General features: G+C 45.8%; 1 protein-coding gene across 1 annotated transcript in view; it reads right to left on the minus strand.

The window, feature by feature from the left end:
- The window catches only part of AK7 (adenylate kinase 7), a gene marked incomplete at its 5' end in the record, with an annotated part of 71,317 nt that overhangs the window by 7,894 nt on the left and 50,195 nt on the right, over positions 1–13,228 (minus strand). The window contains 3 exons of the mRNA XM_047079907.1: positions 2,288–2,485; positions 9,353–9,421; positions 9,794–9,922. Coding sequence (XP_046935863.1) covers positions 2,288–2,485; positions 9,353–9,421; positions 9,794–9,922 — 396 coding nt within the window. The remainder of the gene's footprint in view (positions 1–2,287; positions 2,486–9,352; positions 9,422–9,793; positions 9,923–13,228) is intronic.

Here is a 13,228-nt window from a genome sequence, read left to right on the forward strand (position 1 = left end):
ACACACTTGGAAGTGCTCTGAAACACTTTTTTAAAAAAAAATGCTTACTTATTTATTTTGGGACGGGGGGGGGGCAGAGAGAGAGGGAGAGAGAGAGAAAATCCCAAGCAGGCTCCACAGTATCAGCACAAGCCTGATGTGGGGCTCGAACTCACAAACTGTGAGATCATGACCTGAGCCCAAATCAGGTCGGATGCTTAACCCACGGAGCCACCCAGGCGCCCCTGAAACACTTTTGAAGAGGCTGACTTTTGGAGACCAGTGCTGCCCAAAGCAGTACTTCTGCCCTGACCCTGGACCAGGGGAACTTTGGGGGGGGGGGGGGGCACCTGCCCAAACCGGGACCTTGGATTTGCCCTTCTAGGGCTGTGGAGCTAGGCAGGAAAGTCTAGCTCCCAGTGTAATTCGGAAACTCCCAGGCTGTGGGGCAGCCGCAGCTCACCCCGGGGGGGGGGGGGGGGCGAGGGAGGAGACATTCTGGTCCAAAGAGCCAGAAAGAGACTCCAAGGGAGAAGAGGAGTCCAGAGGTGCAGAGAGAGAACGCAGGTGTCGGCCCCCTTCTGGATCCTTCTGAGGCCGGTCTGCATTCCTGACCTTGACACCTTCCCCCACACCCATCCCTAAGATCCATTCCTCCCTTTGCTTTGACGTCATCTCCTGCGGGTCAGGGTGGGGACCAGGCCAAATGTGTGGGCACAGAATGAGACAGGAACGCAGTGACCCGCTCGTCCATTCCTCCCACTCGTTTCTGTCTTTCTCAACATTTCTCCCCCCCACCCCACCCCGGGCTCTCCAGAATTTTCTGTAAATAACTTTTCGAGCTTTACTGAAAAGATGACAATCACTGTTTAGATTTTTGAAACGTGCCCACTGTTCCTTCCTGGTTCTCCAACCAAACAGGGTAAACTCTTTTCCACATCAGTCGGTTCAAACCCTGGGCTTTTACATGTAAAACGTGTGTCCAGTATATACAGACACATCCAGGTGAGGACAAAACCCCATCACTTCCGCGGGTGCAGAACAGATTTTGCAGCTTTATAAACTGTGTTCTCTTTTCATGGCTTCACAGCACATTATTTTTTGCCTTCGTATTGGTGGTAATAACAAAATTAGTGGCCGCTTGGTGAACTTTCGGGCACACCGGGCACTTCCTGTCTCTTATCTGTCTGTGTGTAACAACTATGAGCCACGGATCAGCTTCCTATTTCACAGGTGAGTAAGCGGAAGCAGAGCCAGACCTGATAATCAGCTCTCCTGTCTCATGCTGACATCGTTCCTTAGCTCTATACCGCCCCGTACAGCAGGGTCCACGTGCTGTCCCATCGGGCTCTTGGGGGTGAAGAGAGGCCCTGGGAGACTGACCCACGCGGTCAGTCTGGCCACCAAGCTTCCACCAGGCTAGGGGTTTCTCACCGAACCCAGGGGCAGAAGAAATGTCAACATCCAGGCAACCAGACAGGAAGGTCAGGGGTTCAGCAAGCCAAGGGCAGTGGAAACACCTATGACAGCAGGGATTTGGAGCCAGAAACGATGATGATGATGGTGATGATGATGAGGTGGATGGCAGGCCCTAGTTAACGGCATGCCTGCGGTGCTATGGGGACAAAACGCTGCCCCGAGGAAGAGGATGGCCCAGAGCAGCCGGCAGCAAATACACATACCTTTGAAGTGTCCTTTAAATGTTTATTTATTTTGAGAGAGAGACAGAGTGTGTGCCGTGTGAAGGAGGGGAGTGGGCAGAGAGAGAGAGGGAAAGAGAGAATCCCAAGGAGGCTCCCCACTGTGAGCACAGAGCCCAATACGGGGCTCGAACTCTTGGACTGTGAGATCATGACCTGAGCCGAAACCAAGAGTCAGATGCTTAACTAACCGAGGCACCTGCGGTGAGAGCACAGAGCCTGCTTGGGATTCTCTCCCTCCCTCTCTGCTCCTTCCCTGCTCACACGTGCGCAAGCTGGCTCTCTCTCTCTCTCTCTCTCAAAGTAAATAAATAAATAAAAACATTACAAAAATGTTTTTTAGTTTTAAAAAGTGCCGATTCGGTATTCGATTTCATAATATATCCATATGTTTTCATATAACACCTCCCCCTCCTGACCAAATCTGCGAGCGTAAGACTCCCCAGGAGGATGGCCCTGTTTATCCTGTGACTTCCCGGCCCAGGGACATAGCGATGCTCCCCTGTCCTCCCACGGCCCCATGAGAGACAGGCACCGGGGTTGCCCAGGGGTCCTGACCCTTGGTGGTGGTTCTCCGCGTTCCCATTCGTCTGGAGCCCACGTCATACCGATGTGGATCGGGTGGATCTCAATTTCATCAAAGTAGTTGAAGACGGTCTCGTCTTCCGTATTGATGTTGCGGTAGCTGCCCAGAGACCGGAGGAAGCGGTCCTGGCTGTAGTGGGTCCCCGCCACGATGCTCTCGGGAAGGTTCATCACCCGCTCTTTCAGGAACTCATCTGACGCATCCAGCGCACAAACGAATTCTGGGGAGACAAGGAGCCTCCTGAGTCAACCCAAGGACGAAAGGGCTGAGTGGAGGGCACTGGAGGCTGAGCCAACGCCTCACTGTGGTGTCTGGTGACCAGCCTGGACCGCTCGACAAGATTGGCCTTCTCGCCACCTCTCTCGAGGACAAATAGATACAAATCACTGGCATTTCCAGAGAAATGTGAGAGCTGTTATTTTCCTATTTCCCCCCCTTCTTCCTTCTTCTTTCTTTGCTTCCTTCTCCTTTTAATAAAAGCAACCGAAATTGGAAACAGAAAATCTCTAATAATAAATAATAGCAAATCTGATAGCAAAGAGCAGCAAATCTAATCATGGACTAAAAACAAAACCGATGACAAAAAGCAGCAGAATTGGAATGAGCACATCTCTGATGACCCTGAGACATCGTTAGGCTCCCAGCCGCCCCCCTGCCCCCTGCCTCTTTCCCAGCAAGGGTGTCACGGGCTCCCAGAGAGGCTAAGCAGCTGACTGAAATGATGGCCAATTTAGCAAATTAATAAAAACGTGGACACCCCTTGGGATTTTATTTCTTATCTTTTAAAGTGTATTTATTTATTTTGAGAGTGAGTGAGAGCAGGGGAGGGACAGAGAGAGATTGACAGAGAGAATCTCAGGCTGACTCTACACTGTCGGTGTGGAGCTGGACCCCGGGCTCAAACTCCAGAACAGCGAGGTCGTGACCTGAGCCAAAATTAAGAGTCTCAGATGCTCAACAGACTGAGCCACCGAGGCGCCCTGCTTTGGGATTTTAATTGCCCAAGGATGCAGTTCTTTTCTCAGTGCGATCGGCTGGGAAACAATTGGGTCCACTACAACACGGTGCTCATCTCATGTTTGAGTTATATTAATGATGGGGATCATTTCGCCCCCCCCCTGGGATTTTCTTTTAAACTATGAAAACAGCTGTTCCTCCAGCTCCTAGTATAACTTCAGTAGATATTTGTTGAGTGAATGAATGATTCAAATGCATATCAGTGAAATGGACTTTCTAGGTGAGTTACTGTTCTCAGATGTTCTCAACGCGGTCAGAGCACACAGGTGCCCAGATCATTAGCCAGGTGCATTGCCAACAACTCGCTCCCTGTAAGAGCCTGGCAAAGCCTGGAAATGGTTAAATTTGCATTCTAAACTTGTATTGCTGCCCTGTGGGCCAAATCCGGCCCATCACCTGATTTTGTAATGAAAGTTTTATTGGAACTTTTAAAAAATTAACTAATTGATTCATTGTATTGGTTTGCCACGTAATCATGCCATTGGCACCTAACTGCATTCTGATAAGGCTTCCCGAGCGAGAGCAAGGTAAGTGTGCTCAGCAGTGGGGCAGCGGAACCCTTTTGAACATCGTCTGCTTCGTGCGTTAACAGTGAAAAGAAAGGCTGAGGTCTGAGACTGCCACTATTCTGACCGATTTTAATTTAGCTCAGGTGCTCATCTTTGATCATTTGATTTACATTAGTGGCTATATGTTAAAAGAGGTGGCACCTGGGTGGCTCAGTCGGTTAAGCGTCCGATTCTTGGTTTCGGCTTATGTCATGATCTCACACAGTTCGTGAGATCGAACCCCACACTGGGGTCTGTGCTGACAGTGCGACAGTGCAGAGTCTGCTTGGGATTCTCTCTCTCCCTCTCTAAATAAATAAATAAATAAATAAATAAATAAATAAATAAATAAATAAATAAATTCTAAATAAATAAGTAAACAAACAAACAAACTTAAAAATATACTGAAAGAAAGGAGAGGAGACAGTTGGACCTCCAAATGCTGGTATAGTACTTAAATCAAAAGTATGTCAATAAATTCACTGGAGGTTGAATCTTGTTAAGCTCCATACGTTAGGCATCTAGATGAAAAGTTAATAATTCTGTTAGTAATGTAAGAATTTTTAAATATGATGCTGTATCTTTTTTCCCAGTGACCGGGAAAAGGAAGATTCCAGTTAATCAAATACCATGAACAGTGAGTGATACACTTGACTACAAACTTTCAAAGAATTTTAGTGTGATGAAATATATTTCCCACAAGATGATTTTTTTTTTTTTTTTTAGTGAACTCTACACCCGAACTAGGGCTTGAACTCACAACCCTGCGTCACATACATGCTCTACTGACTTCACCAGGCAGGCACCCCCAGATGATATTTTTTAAAGTCCTTTCTCTTGTGATGAGTCAGATAGAGCTTCAGGATTTTGCAGTGTCTTGAGATAACTATTCAGAACTTCTGCTGTCCTTCTACTGGCTTCACTGTGGATAGCAAGTAATCGATTTCTGCTTGCTTAAGATTGTACTAACAATGGGAATGCAAGCTGGTGCAGCCACTCTGGAAAACAGTTTGGAGGTTCCTCAAAAAACTAAAAATAGAACTACCCTACGACCCAGCAATGGCACTACTAGGCATTTATCCATGGGACACAGGTGTGCTGTTTCAGAGGGACACATGCACCCCCATGTTTTTAGCAGCACTATCAGCAATAGCCAAAGTATGGAAAGAGCCCAAATGTCCATCGATGGATGAATGGATAAAGATGTGGTATATATATATATATATATACACACATACATACATACACACACACACACACAATGGAGTATTACTCAGCCATCAAAAAGAATGAAATCTTGCCATTTGCAACTACGTGGATGGAACTGGAGGGTATTATACTAAGTGAAATTAGTCAGAGAAAGACAAATATCATATGACTTCACTCCTATGAGGACTTTAAGAGACAAAACCGATGAACATAAGGGAAGGGAAACAAAAATAATATAAAAACAGGGAGGGGGACGAAACAAGAGACTCATAAATATGGAGAACAAATTGAGGGTTACGGGAGGGGTGGTGGGAGGGGGGATGGGCTAAATGGGGAAGGGGCACTAAGGAATCTACTCCTGAAATCATTGTTGCACTAGATGCTAACTCATTTGGATGTAAATTTTAAAAAATAAAATGAAACAAGTTAAAATTTTTAAAAAGAAAAAAAAGATTGTACTAACAAGGAGGTTACTGTGTTTGGCTATCTTGAGTCATATGAAAACCTGTATTTAAAAAAAAAATTTCCAGGGGCACCTGGGTGGCTCAGCTGGTCAAGCTCTGACTCGATCTCAGCTCAGGTCATAATCTTGTGGTTTATGAGTTCGAGCCCCACGTCGGGCTCCCCACTGTCAACCTGCTTGGGAATCTCTCTCTGCCCCTCCCCAACGCATGCTCTTGCTCCCAAAATAAACATACATTTAAAAAAAAGATAAAAAATAAAAACATGTTTCTATATTCCTCAAGCAGATGCAACTTTAAACGTGTCTCCTTCAATGAGGAGATCTGAAAAGATCTGCCCGCAGCAGCTGTAAAATGCAATGATTTACCAAGGAGAGAGAATACCATATCACGACAGGTTCAAATGTTTTATCGTCAAATCAGGCACGGAGACTTGTATTTATCATGTTTGTTGTTTTCTGCATCTAATGATGTTTTGACATCTCAGGGAGGCCTTACCGACCTGGAGAGAGACAGCCTCTTTCAGGGCTGGCTAATTCCTAAAGACAGTCAACCGCTTGCTTGGGAGCATGCCGCCATATACGTATACATGACCACCGCCTTTTTATAACTTTCGCACACCGAGCCAATATTCCCCTTGCCTTAATTCATCCCACAGCCAGGTACCAGGCAACTAGGGAGCAAAACCCATTGGAATTGGCTCAAACTAGCCAATCCTCTAAAAGCAGCTGTTTGCCTGACCCTGCCTCGCCCTTTCCCATGGAAACCCCAATTGAGGCTGTGGCCTAGACATCCCTCTCGCTCCTTCCTGCCTCCTGACCAAGCCTGGTGCTTCCCCATGCGACCCAGCGTGGTGAGGCACACCCCCCGCTCTGGGTACTCTTCTTTGAATGGCATTAACCTCTCGTGTCCTCACTCAACCACCTCCCTGCATTAAAATCCCCTAGATACAAATGACACAATTTCCAGAAAGACGGTTTACTAAGAACAGACTAAACATTCCAAATAGATTACATGTTTGATGCATTTGGACTACGTCCAGCAGAGAGAGGGCAGCCCGGTGGTGCATGGTTAAGACTCTTTCACCGGGGGCGCCTGGGTGGCTCAGTCGGTTAAGTGTCCGACTTCAGCTCAGGTCATGATCTCACGGTTCATGAGTTCAGGCCCCGGGTCGGGCTCGGTGCTGACAGCTCAGAGCCTGGAGCCTGCTTCCGATTCTGTGTCTCCCTCTCTCTCTGCCCCTCCCTTGCTCACACTCTGCCTCTCTTTCTTTCTCTCAAAAATAAATAAAACATTGGGGTACCTGGGTGGCTCAGTGGGTTAAGCATCCGACTTCAGCTTAGCTCAAGATCTCATGGCTTATTGGGCTCTGTGCTGACAGCTCAGAACTTGGAGCCTGTTTGGATTCTGTGTCTCCCTCTCTCTCTGCCCCTCCCCTGCTCATGCTCTCTCTCTGTCTCTCAAAAATAAATAAACGTTAAAAAAATTTTAAATAAATAAAACATTTAAAAAAAGAGTAGCTTTAAAAAAAATGAATCTTTCACTGTTTCATGTCTGTGATTGCATTTCCTGGAGGGGTTTCATTAAATCTGTCTTTTGAAGGCAGTGGGTGAGAAAACAGAGTTTGAATTTAAGCCATTCCGTTGACCAGCGAAGTGCTCTTGGGTGAATCTCTGGGTTTTAGCTTCTGGTTCAGGTAAACACGGGAGGAATTCCAGCCTGGGAGGATTGTGCAAAGGTTCAATGGGCTCCCATCTTGTGCGGGGCCCAAGCACATGACGAATGGTTCGTTGCACTGCCCAAGAGTTGCACAACGGGGTGTGCACAACGGGGTGTGCAACGAATAAGTATTGCCCAGAAGTGGGGCTCCTGGGTGGCTCAGTCGGTTTAGCCTCAGACTTCGGCTCAGGTTATGATCTCGCAGTCTGTGAATTCGAGCCCTGCATCGGGCTCTGTGCTGACAGCTCAGAGCCTGGAGCCTGCTTCAGATTCTGTGTCTCCCTCTCTCTCTGCCCCTCCCTTGCTCACACTCTGTCTCTCTTTCTCTCAAAAATAAATAAAACATTGGGGTACCTGGGTGGCTCAGTGGGTTAAGCATCCAACTTCAGCTTAGCTCAAGATCTCATGGCTTATGGGTTTGAGCCCTGCATTGGGCTCTGTGCTGACAGCTCAGAGCCTGGAGCCTGTTTGGATTCTGTGTCTCCCTCTCCCCCTACCCCTCCCCTGCTCGTGCTCTGTTTCTCTCTGTCTCTCAAAAATAAGTAAAACATTAAAAAAAAAATAAAAAAAAATATTGCCCAGAAGTGATAAACTCTTGTAAACTAGACAGACGTGGTTATTTAATCGATTTTACTTTTTAACTTCTGATCCGGAGGCACCCATTCATGGAAAATCCCAGACCACCCACCCCTTTGGCCTTGTGGATTCCTGCCCCAGGTTTCAGGGCCCTCAGGGAAACGGTGAACACCCAGCCCTGAGGATGACTGCATTCTGGTGGCCCTAGTGGTTCCAGAAGCTTCATTGCATGCAAACTGTGCCTGGACCTAGAGGAGAGGGTTACAGCCACAAACTGACTCCCGTGGGGGCTTTGACACAAGTGAGCAGGGCTCCTTGAGTTCCAGCCTCGGGCCCAGTTGCTGAAAATAGCTGTTCTTGTGGTTACCACATGACCGAAAATTATTTCCTATGATGACACTGCATGCAAATTGATTAAAAATAACAAGTTTAAAGGTTCAGGCCAAGGTCCCGAGAAAGGCCTGCTGGGTACTCAACAAATCTTTTTTTTTTTTTCGTGGAATAAGTTGTTTACGCTTTACTTCCAAGAGTACATAGTGAAACTTCAGTGCCAATGTGTGAACAGTGTACTGAAAAGCTCTGTGCCTTCCCCAGGCTCAGTTCTGGATTTGGAAAAGACAGGAAAGATGACGGCACGGCTGGCACCTAGGAGGGTAGGAAGGGTCCAGTCCCTGGGGGTCTTGCCAGCTGACTCAGAAGTCAAGGCATCAGTGGACTGGCCACCTTGGGCTTTGCTCCCAGAGGGAGCAGCAGACAAACATTCTCAAAGGGACTTCTGTCCATTTCAGAACTCGGTAGTCCTTTTTTTTTCATTTGAGAGAGAGAAAAAGAGCACAAGTGGGAGAGAGGGGTAGAGGGACAGAGAGAGAGAGAAAGACAGAGAGGGGGAGAATCCCAAGCCGGTTCCACATTCAGCACAGAGCCCAACAAGGGGCTTGATCCCAGAACCTTGGGATCATGACCTGAACCTAAATCAAGAGTCAGACGCTCAACCGACCGAGCCCCCCAGGTACACCATCAGAACTTGATTTTCCTGATGTCTGCCTCCCATACAGTCTCTAGTTTGAGAGTTTAAGTGTATCATTTTACCTTTTATCCTAAAAACAAACAAACAAACAAACAAACAAACAAACAAACAAGAGAGAGACATAGAGAGATCTGCTTTATTAACATCAAAAAGATGGTTTGGGTACAAAAGAGATCTTGAATGGCATTCCTTTAAATATGACCTTGGAGAATTGTTTTAAACTTACCAGGGGGTGCCTGGGTGGCTCATTCGGTTGAGCATATGACTTCTGCTCAGGTCATAATCTTGTGGTTCATGAGTTTGAGCCCCGTGTCGGGCTCTGTGCTGACAGCTCAGAGCCTGGAGCCTGTTTCGGATTCTGTTGTCTCCCTCTTTATCTGCCCCTCCCCCACTTGCACTCCGTGTGTGTGTGTGTGTGTGTGTGTGTGTGTGTGTGTGTGTGTGTCTCTCTCTCTCTCTCTCTCTCTCTCTCTCAAAAATAAACATTAAAAAAATTTTTTAATAATTAATAGATAAATAAATAAACTTACCAGGTATGATTAATTTATCAAAGGGCAACATTTTGCCTCTGACTTCTTCTTCTTCCTCCTCATCTTCTTCTAATAAAACAAAATATACATTGTTGTGTTTATTACGTATTACTACTATGGACAGCTTGGCAAGAAAATTAAAAATATTTTAACTAGAAGTCACTAATGAAAACTAACCATAAATAGAAAAGTGTGTATTTTAGACATAGTCTGTCTGAATTTTAAATTTTAACGAAGTGACTATTATTATGATATGTTGCAACTTACCTGAATATAAACACTCAAAATAAATGAAGGAGGGGCACCTGGCTGGCTCAGTCTGCAGTGCACGTGGCTCTTGATCTCAGGGTTGTGAGTTCGAGCCCCACATTAGGGGTAGAGTTTATATAAAGTAAGAGAGAAAAGCTTTGAAAAAAAGATACAGGGACCATTCAAACTTACGATTGAATAGGTCTTTAGCTTGATCATAGGTCTCCGGGAACCCATCCAAAATATAACCTTGATTCCTGCAAGGCATAGATTTCAACTTTTCTTTGACAAATCGAATTACATATTGATCTTCTAGTCGGCCTGGTAAAAAGAAAAAAAATATTACTAGGGGAGTCACATTCTACATGGGGGTTACATTCCAAAGTCATCTCACAAACTGTTGTATAGGGGACGCCTGGGTGGCTCGGTCAGTTAAGCAACGGACTCTTGATTTCAGCTCAGGTCATGATCTCATGTTCATGAGTTTGAGCCCCATGTCAGGCTCCGAGCCTGCTTGGGATTCTCTCTTTCCCTCTCTCCCTGCCTCTCCCCTGCTTGTATTCTCTCTCTCTCTCAAGATAAATAAACTTAAAAAAAATTGTTGTGTAGTCAAAGTTCCCTTACAGGTAAAAATAGGTGGTTTTGTATTTTCAACATGATGTGCATTTTAACACACAATAAAATAGGAGAACCCAATGAGCTTGGCTGCAATAAAGAACAGAAGCAAAGGCCATGTCTGCATTTCCCAAATGTTCTTCCGCAGTGACAGCGTGTGGGTGAAGCTGAAGGAGAAGTGGAGACATCCAGAGTGCTCCCACTTGCCAGCAGGGTTCCCTCAACTCTGTTTTGATATTATTCCTTAATACATAGCCTTATAGCCTTGATACATAGTAATAAAGGTTTCTGTTGTGAGATTTAAGTGAGATAGTATCCACGTGTGCTGTTGACACATGACTTATTAATAACAGGTGATCAGTAAATATTTGCTGCACTGGAATAAACATCAAGCTTGGGCTCCTGGCTGGCTCAGTTGGTAGAGAGTGCGACTCTTGATCTTGGGGTTGTGAGTTCGAGCCCCACGTTGGGCGTAGAGATTACTTTAAAAATAAATAAATAAAAATAAAAATCAAGTTTGATCTGACTCTTAAAGGCATTATTCTCTTTAAATCTGCAGGATTTAGGAAAGGAAAGAATGCCCTCCCCACCCAGCTCTCCAATTGGCATTCCTGACCTTGGCCCCGCTGAACAATTCCCTCTCAAGCCTTGGATGCTGGGTTCCTGGGATTGTGATTGCGTGGCGTAGCTGTCCAATAGTTAAAGGACAATTTGATGCAGCTTCACTGCGATATTCGTTTATCATTCTATTGTTAATTATAGAACAGCTACCATTTCTGAGACATGGCCCTGCCCTTATATCGCTTAATGTATGCATTTCAGTACCGTGAGTTTGGCAAGTTTGAGTCATTGATCTCCAAAGCTCTTTCTCCCATACTCTTAGTTTATCAGTGGGTCTACAATATAAAATAGTTTTTGGTCTCTTTTAATCACCGTATTAATGACAGTGAAATGATGTAATTAAAACACCCCTTCTTTCTTCTACCTTTCATCGCCGCACGACTCATTAGGCAGTAACTGATTCAAAACTAATTGGGTCTTCCAGAAATTTCAGTGTTAGGGCTGACACCAAAAAAAAAAAAAAAAAAAAAAAAAAAAAAAAAAAAAAATCAAAGGCATTATTTTGCGTAATGAAATTCCTCGAAATGATTTGACATTATCTCCCAGTAAGGTTCACACTGGTGCAAAGAAATAAAGCCAAATAAAAAAATGTCGAGGGACTCAGCAAAATTCAAAGACGAGCTTTATCTGAGCGGTCTATTCCTGGTTTTCAAAGGCTTTGTTGCTCAGGCAGGGGCACATACGTACCTCAGAAACCTGGCTTCAATCCCCTCCATGCATGCCTGGGTTTACTTCAGGCAGTGAGCCTTGCCATTCATTTCTGTTTGTTTCAGAACCAGGAGTGTTCAGTATGCAAGAAGGGACCTCTCACAGCAGTTTCTGCTAATTGTGGAATGTGAGGACACAAAGGGCCAAGCCCAAGTGCCTCTCTCCAGAGAACTGTTACCTCCTAGAGATACACCCACGACCTTGGCAATGTGGAGCTCCTTGTCAGAGGATTATCACTTCCGCTTTGAAAGGAATGAACACAGCCTACTGGACAGCCTTTAAAACACCACCTGCTTTTTTTTTTTTTTTAATTGTAAGTATCTTTCACATTCACGTAATATTTAAAATGTTCGTATTAATCCATATTCATAACTACTAAAACACAGTTCAAAAATAGATAGCTGCATCCAGGGTTTTAAAGAATCCATGCAGGGGCCCATGGGTGGCTCAGTCGGTTAAGCATCTGACTTTGGCTCAGGTCATGACGGTTTGTGGGTTCAAGTCCCACATTGGGCTCTTTGCTGTCAGCACAGAGACCACTTTGGATCCCTTGTCTCTCTCTCTGCCCCCACCCCCCACTTGTGCTCACTCTCTCTCTCTTTCTCAAAAATAAATGTTAAAAAAAAAATAATCCAGGGGCGCCTGGGTGGCTCAGTCGGTTAAGCGTCTGACTTCAGCTCAGGTCACGATCTCGCGGTCCGTGAGTTCAAGCCCCGCGTTGGGCTCTGTGCTGACTGCTCGGAGCCTGGAGCCTGCTTCCGATTCTGTGTCTCCCTCTCTCTCTGACCCTCCCCCATTCATGCTCTGTCTCTCTCTGTCTCAAAAATAAATAAACGTTAAAAAAAAAATAATCCATGCACGGGATAGACACTAGGAAGTTGACACATTTACATACATCCTTTCCACCCCACCCCGCCCCCAATATTTATTTTCAAACTCACAGAAAAGTGGAAAGACTAGTCCAGTGATCACCCGGAATCCCACCAACTAGATTCAATAGTCCCACAATGCTTTTGAAATACCCAAAGCAAAGCACTGAGAATCTGTAGCCAGTGCATTCTGGCTGCACCACGAGGGGCCAACTGGAGTGGAATTAGCAGGACACAGAGGTGACCACTGCAGGACTGTGAAATTTGCCTCACGGGAATCGTTAGAATCACATAATAACAAATTAGGTCATGTAAGGGAAGAGTCAGCTAACCTCTGTGCCCTTGCTCGTGCTGGGAAATTTCTATGTAGGTCTGTGCAATGAGCTCAAAGGTCTTGTTCTGTCCAAACATAATCAAGGTCCATGTCCTAGTTTCAGCTAAATATGAATAGGAAGGATTCGGGGACACACTTCAGGAAGGGAAAAAAACGAACAAACAAACACCAAAAACACCTTCCTAAGGTCAAAGAGGATTGAATGAACTATTCCAGTCTTGTAGGAAGTGAGTAGGTGGCTGGCTAAAGACCACGTCCTCTGCTCCCTTCCAGTGCCCCTCTACACAGAGGCCACTGACCCAGTTTGGCCTCTCTTGACATCTGGGGAAAGAACTGAGTCCCCGCCAAGGACAGGCCCTTGAGCAATGCACTGACTGTTCTCAGCTCCTCCCTGACATTCTTGCTGGGCGGGGTCTCCCCCCCCCCCCCCCCCGGGCATGAAGAGAACCCAGTCGGTACCTCCCCCCATCCTGTTACACA

Source organism: Lynx rufus, unplaced genomic scaffold, assembly GCF_022079265.1.
Source record: "Lynx rufus isolate CCGP_SWC_20201006 ecotype Redwood Valley unplaced genomic scaffold, mLynRuf1.p SCAF_17, whole genome shotgun sequence".
Lineage (NCBI taxonomy): Eukaryota > Metazoa > Chordata > Mammalia > Carnivora > Felidae > Lynx > Lynx rufus.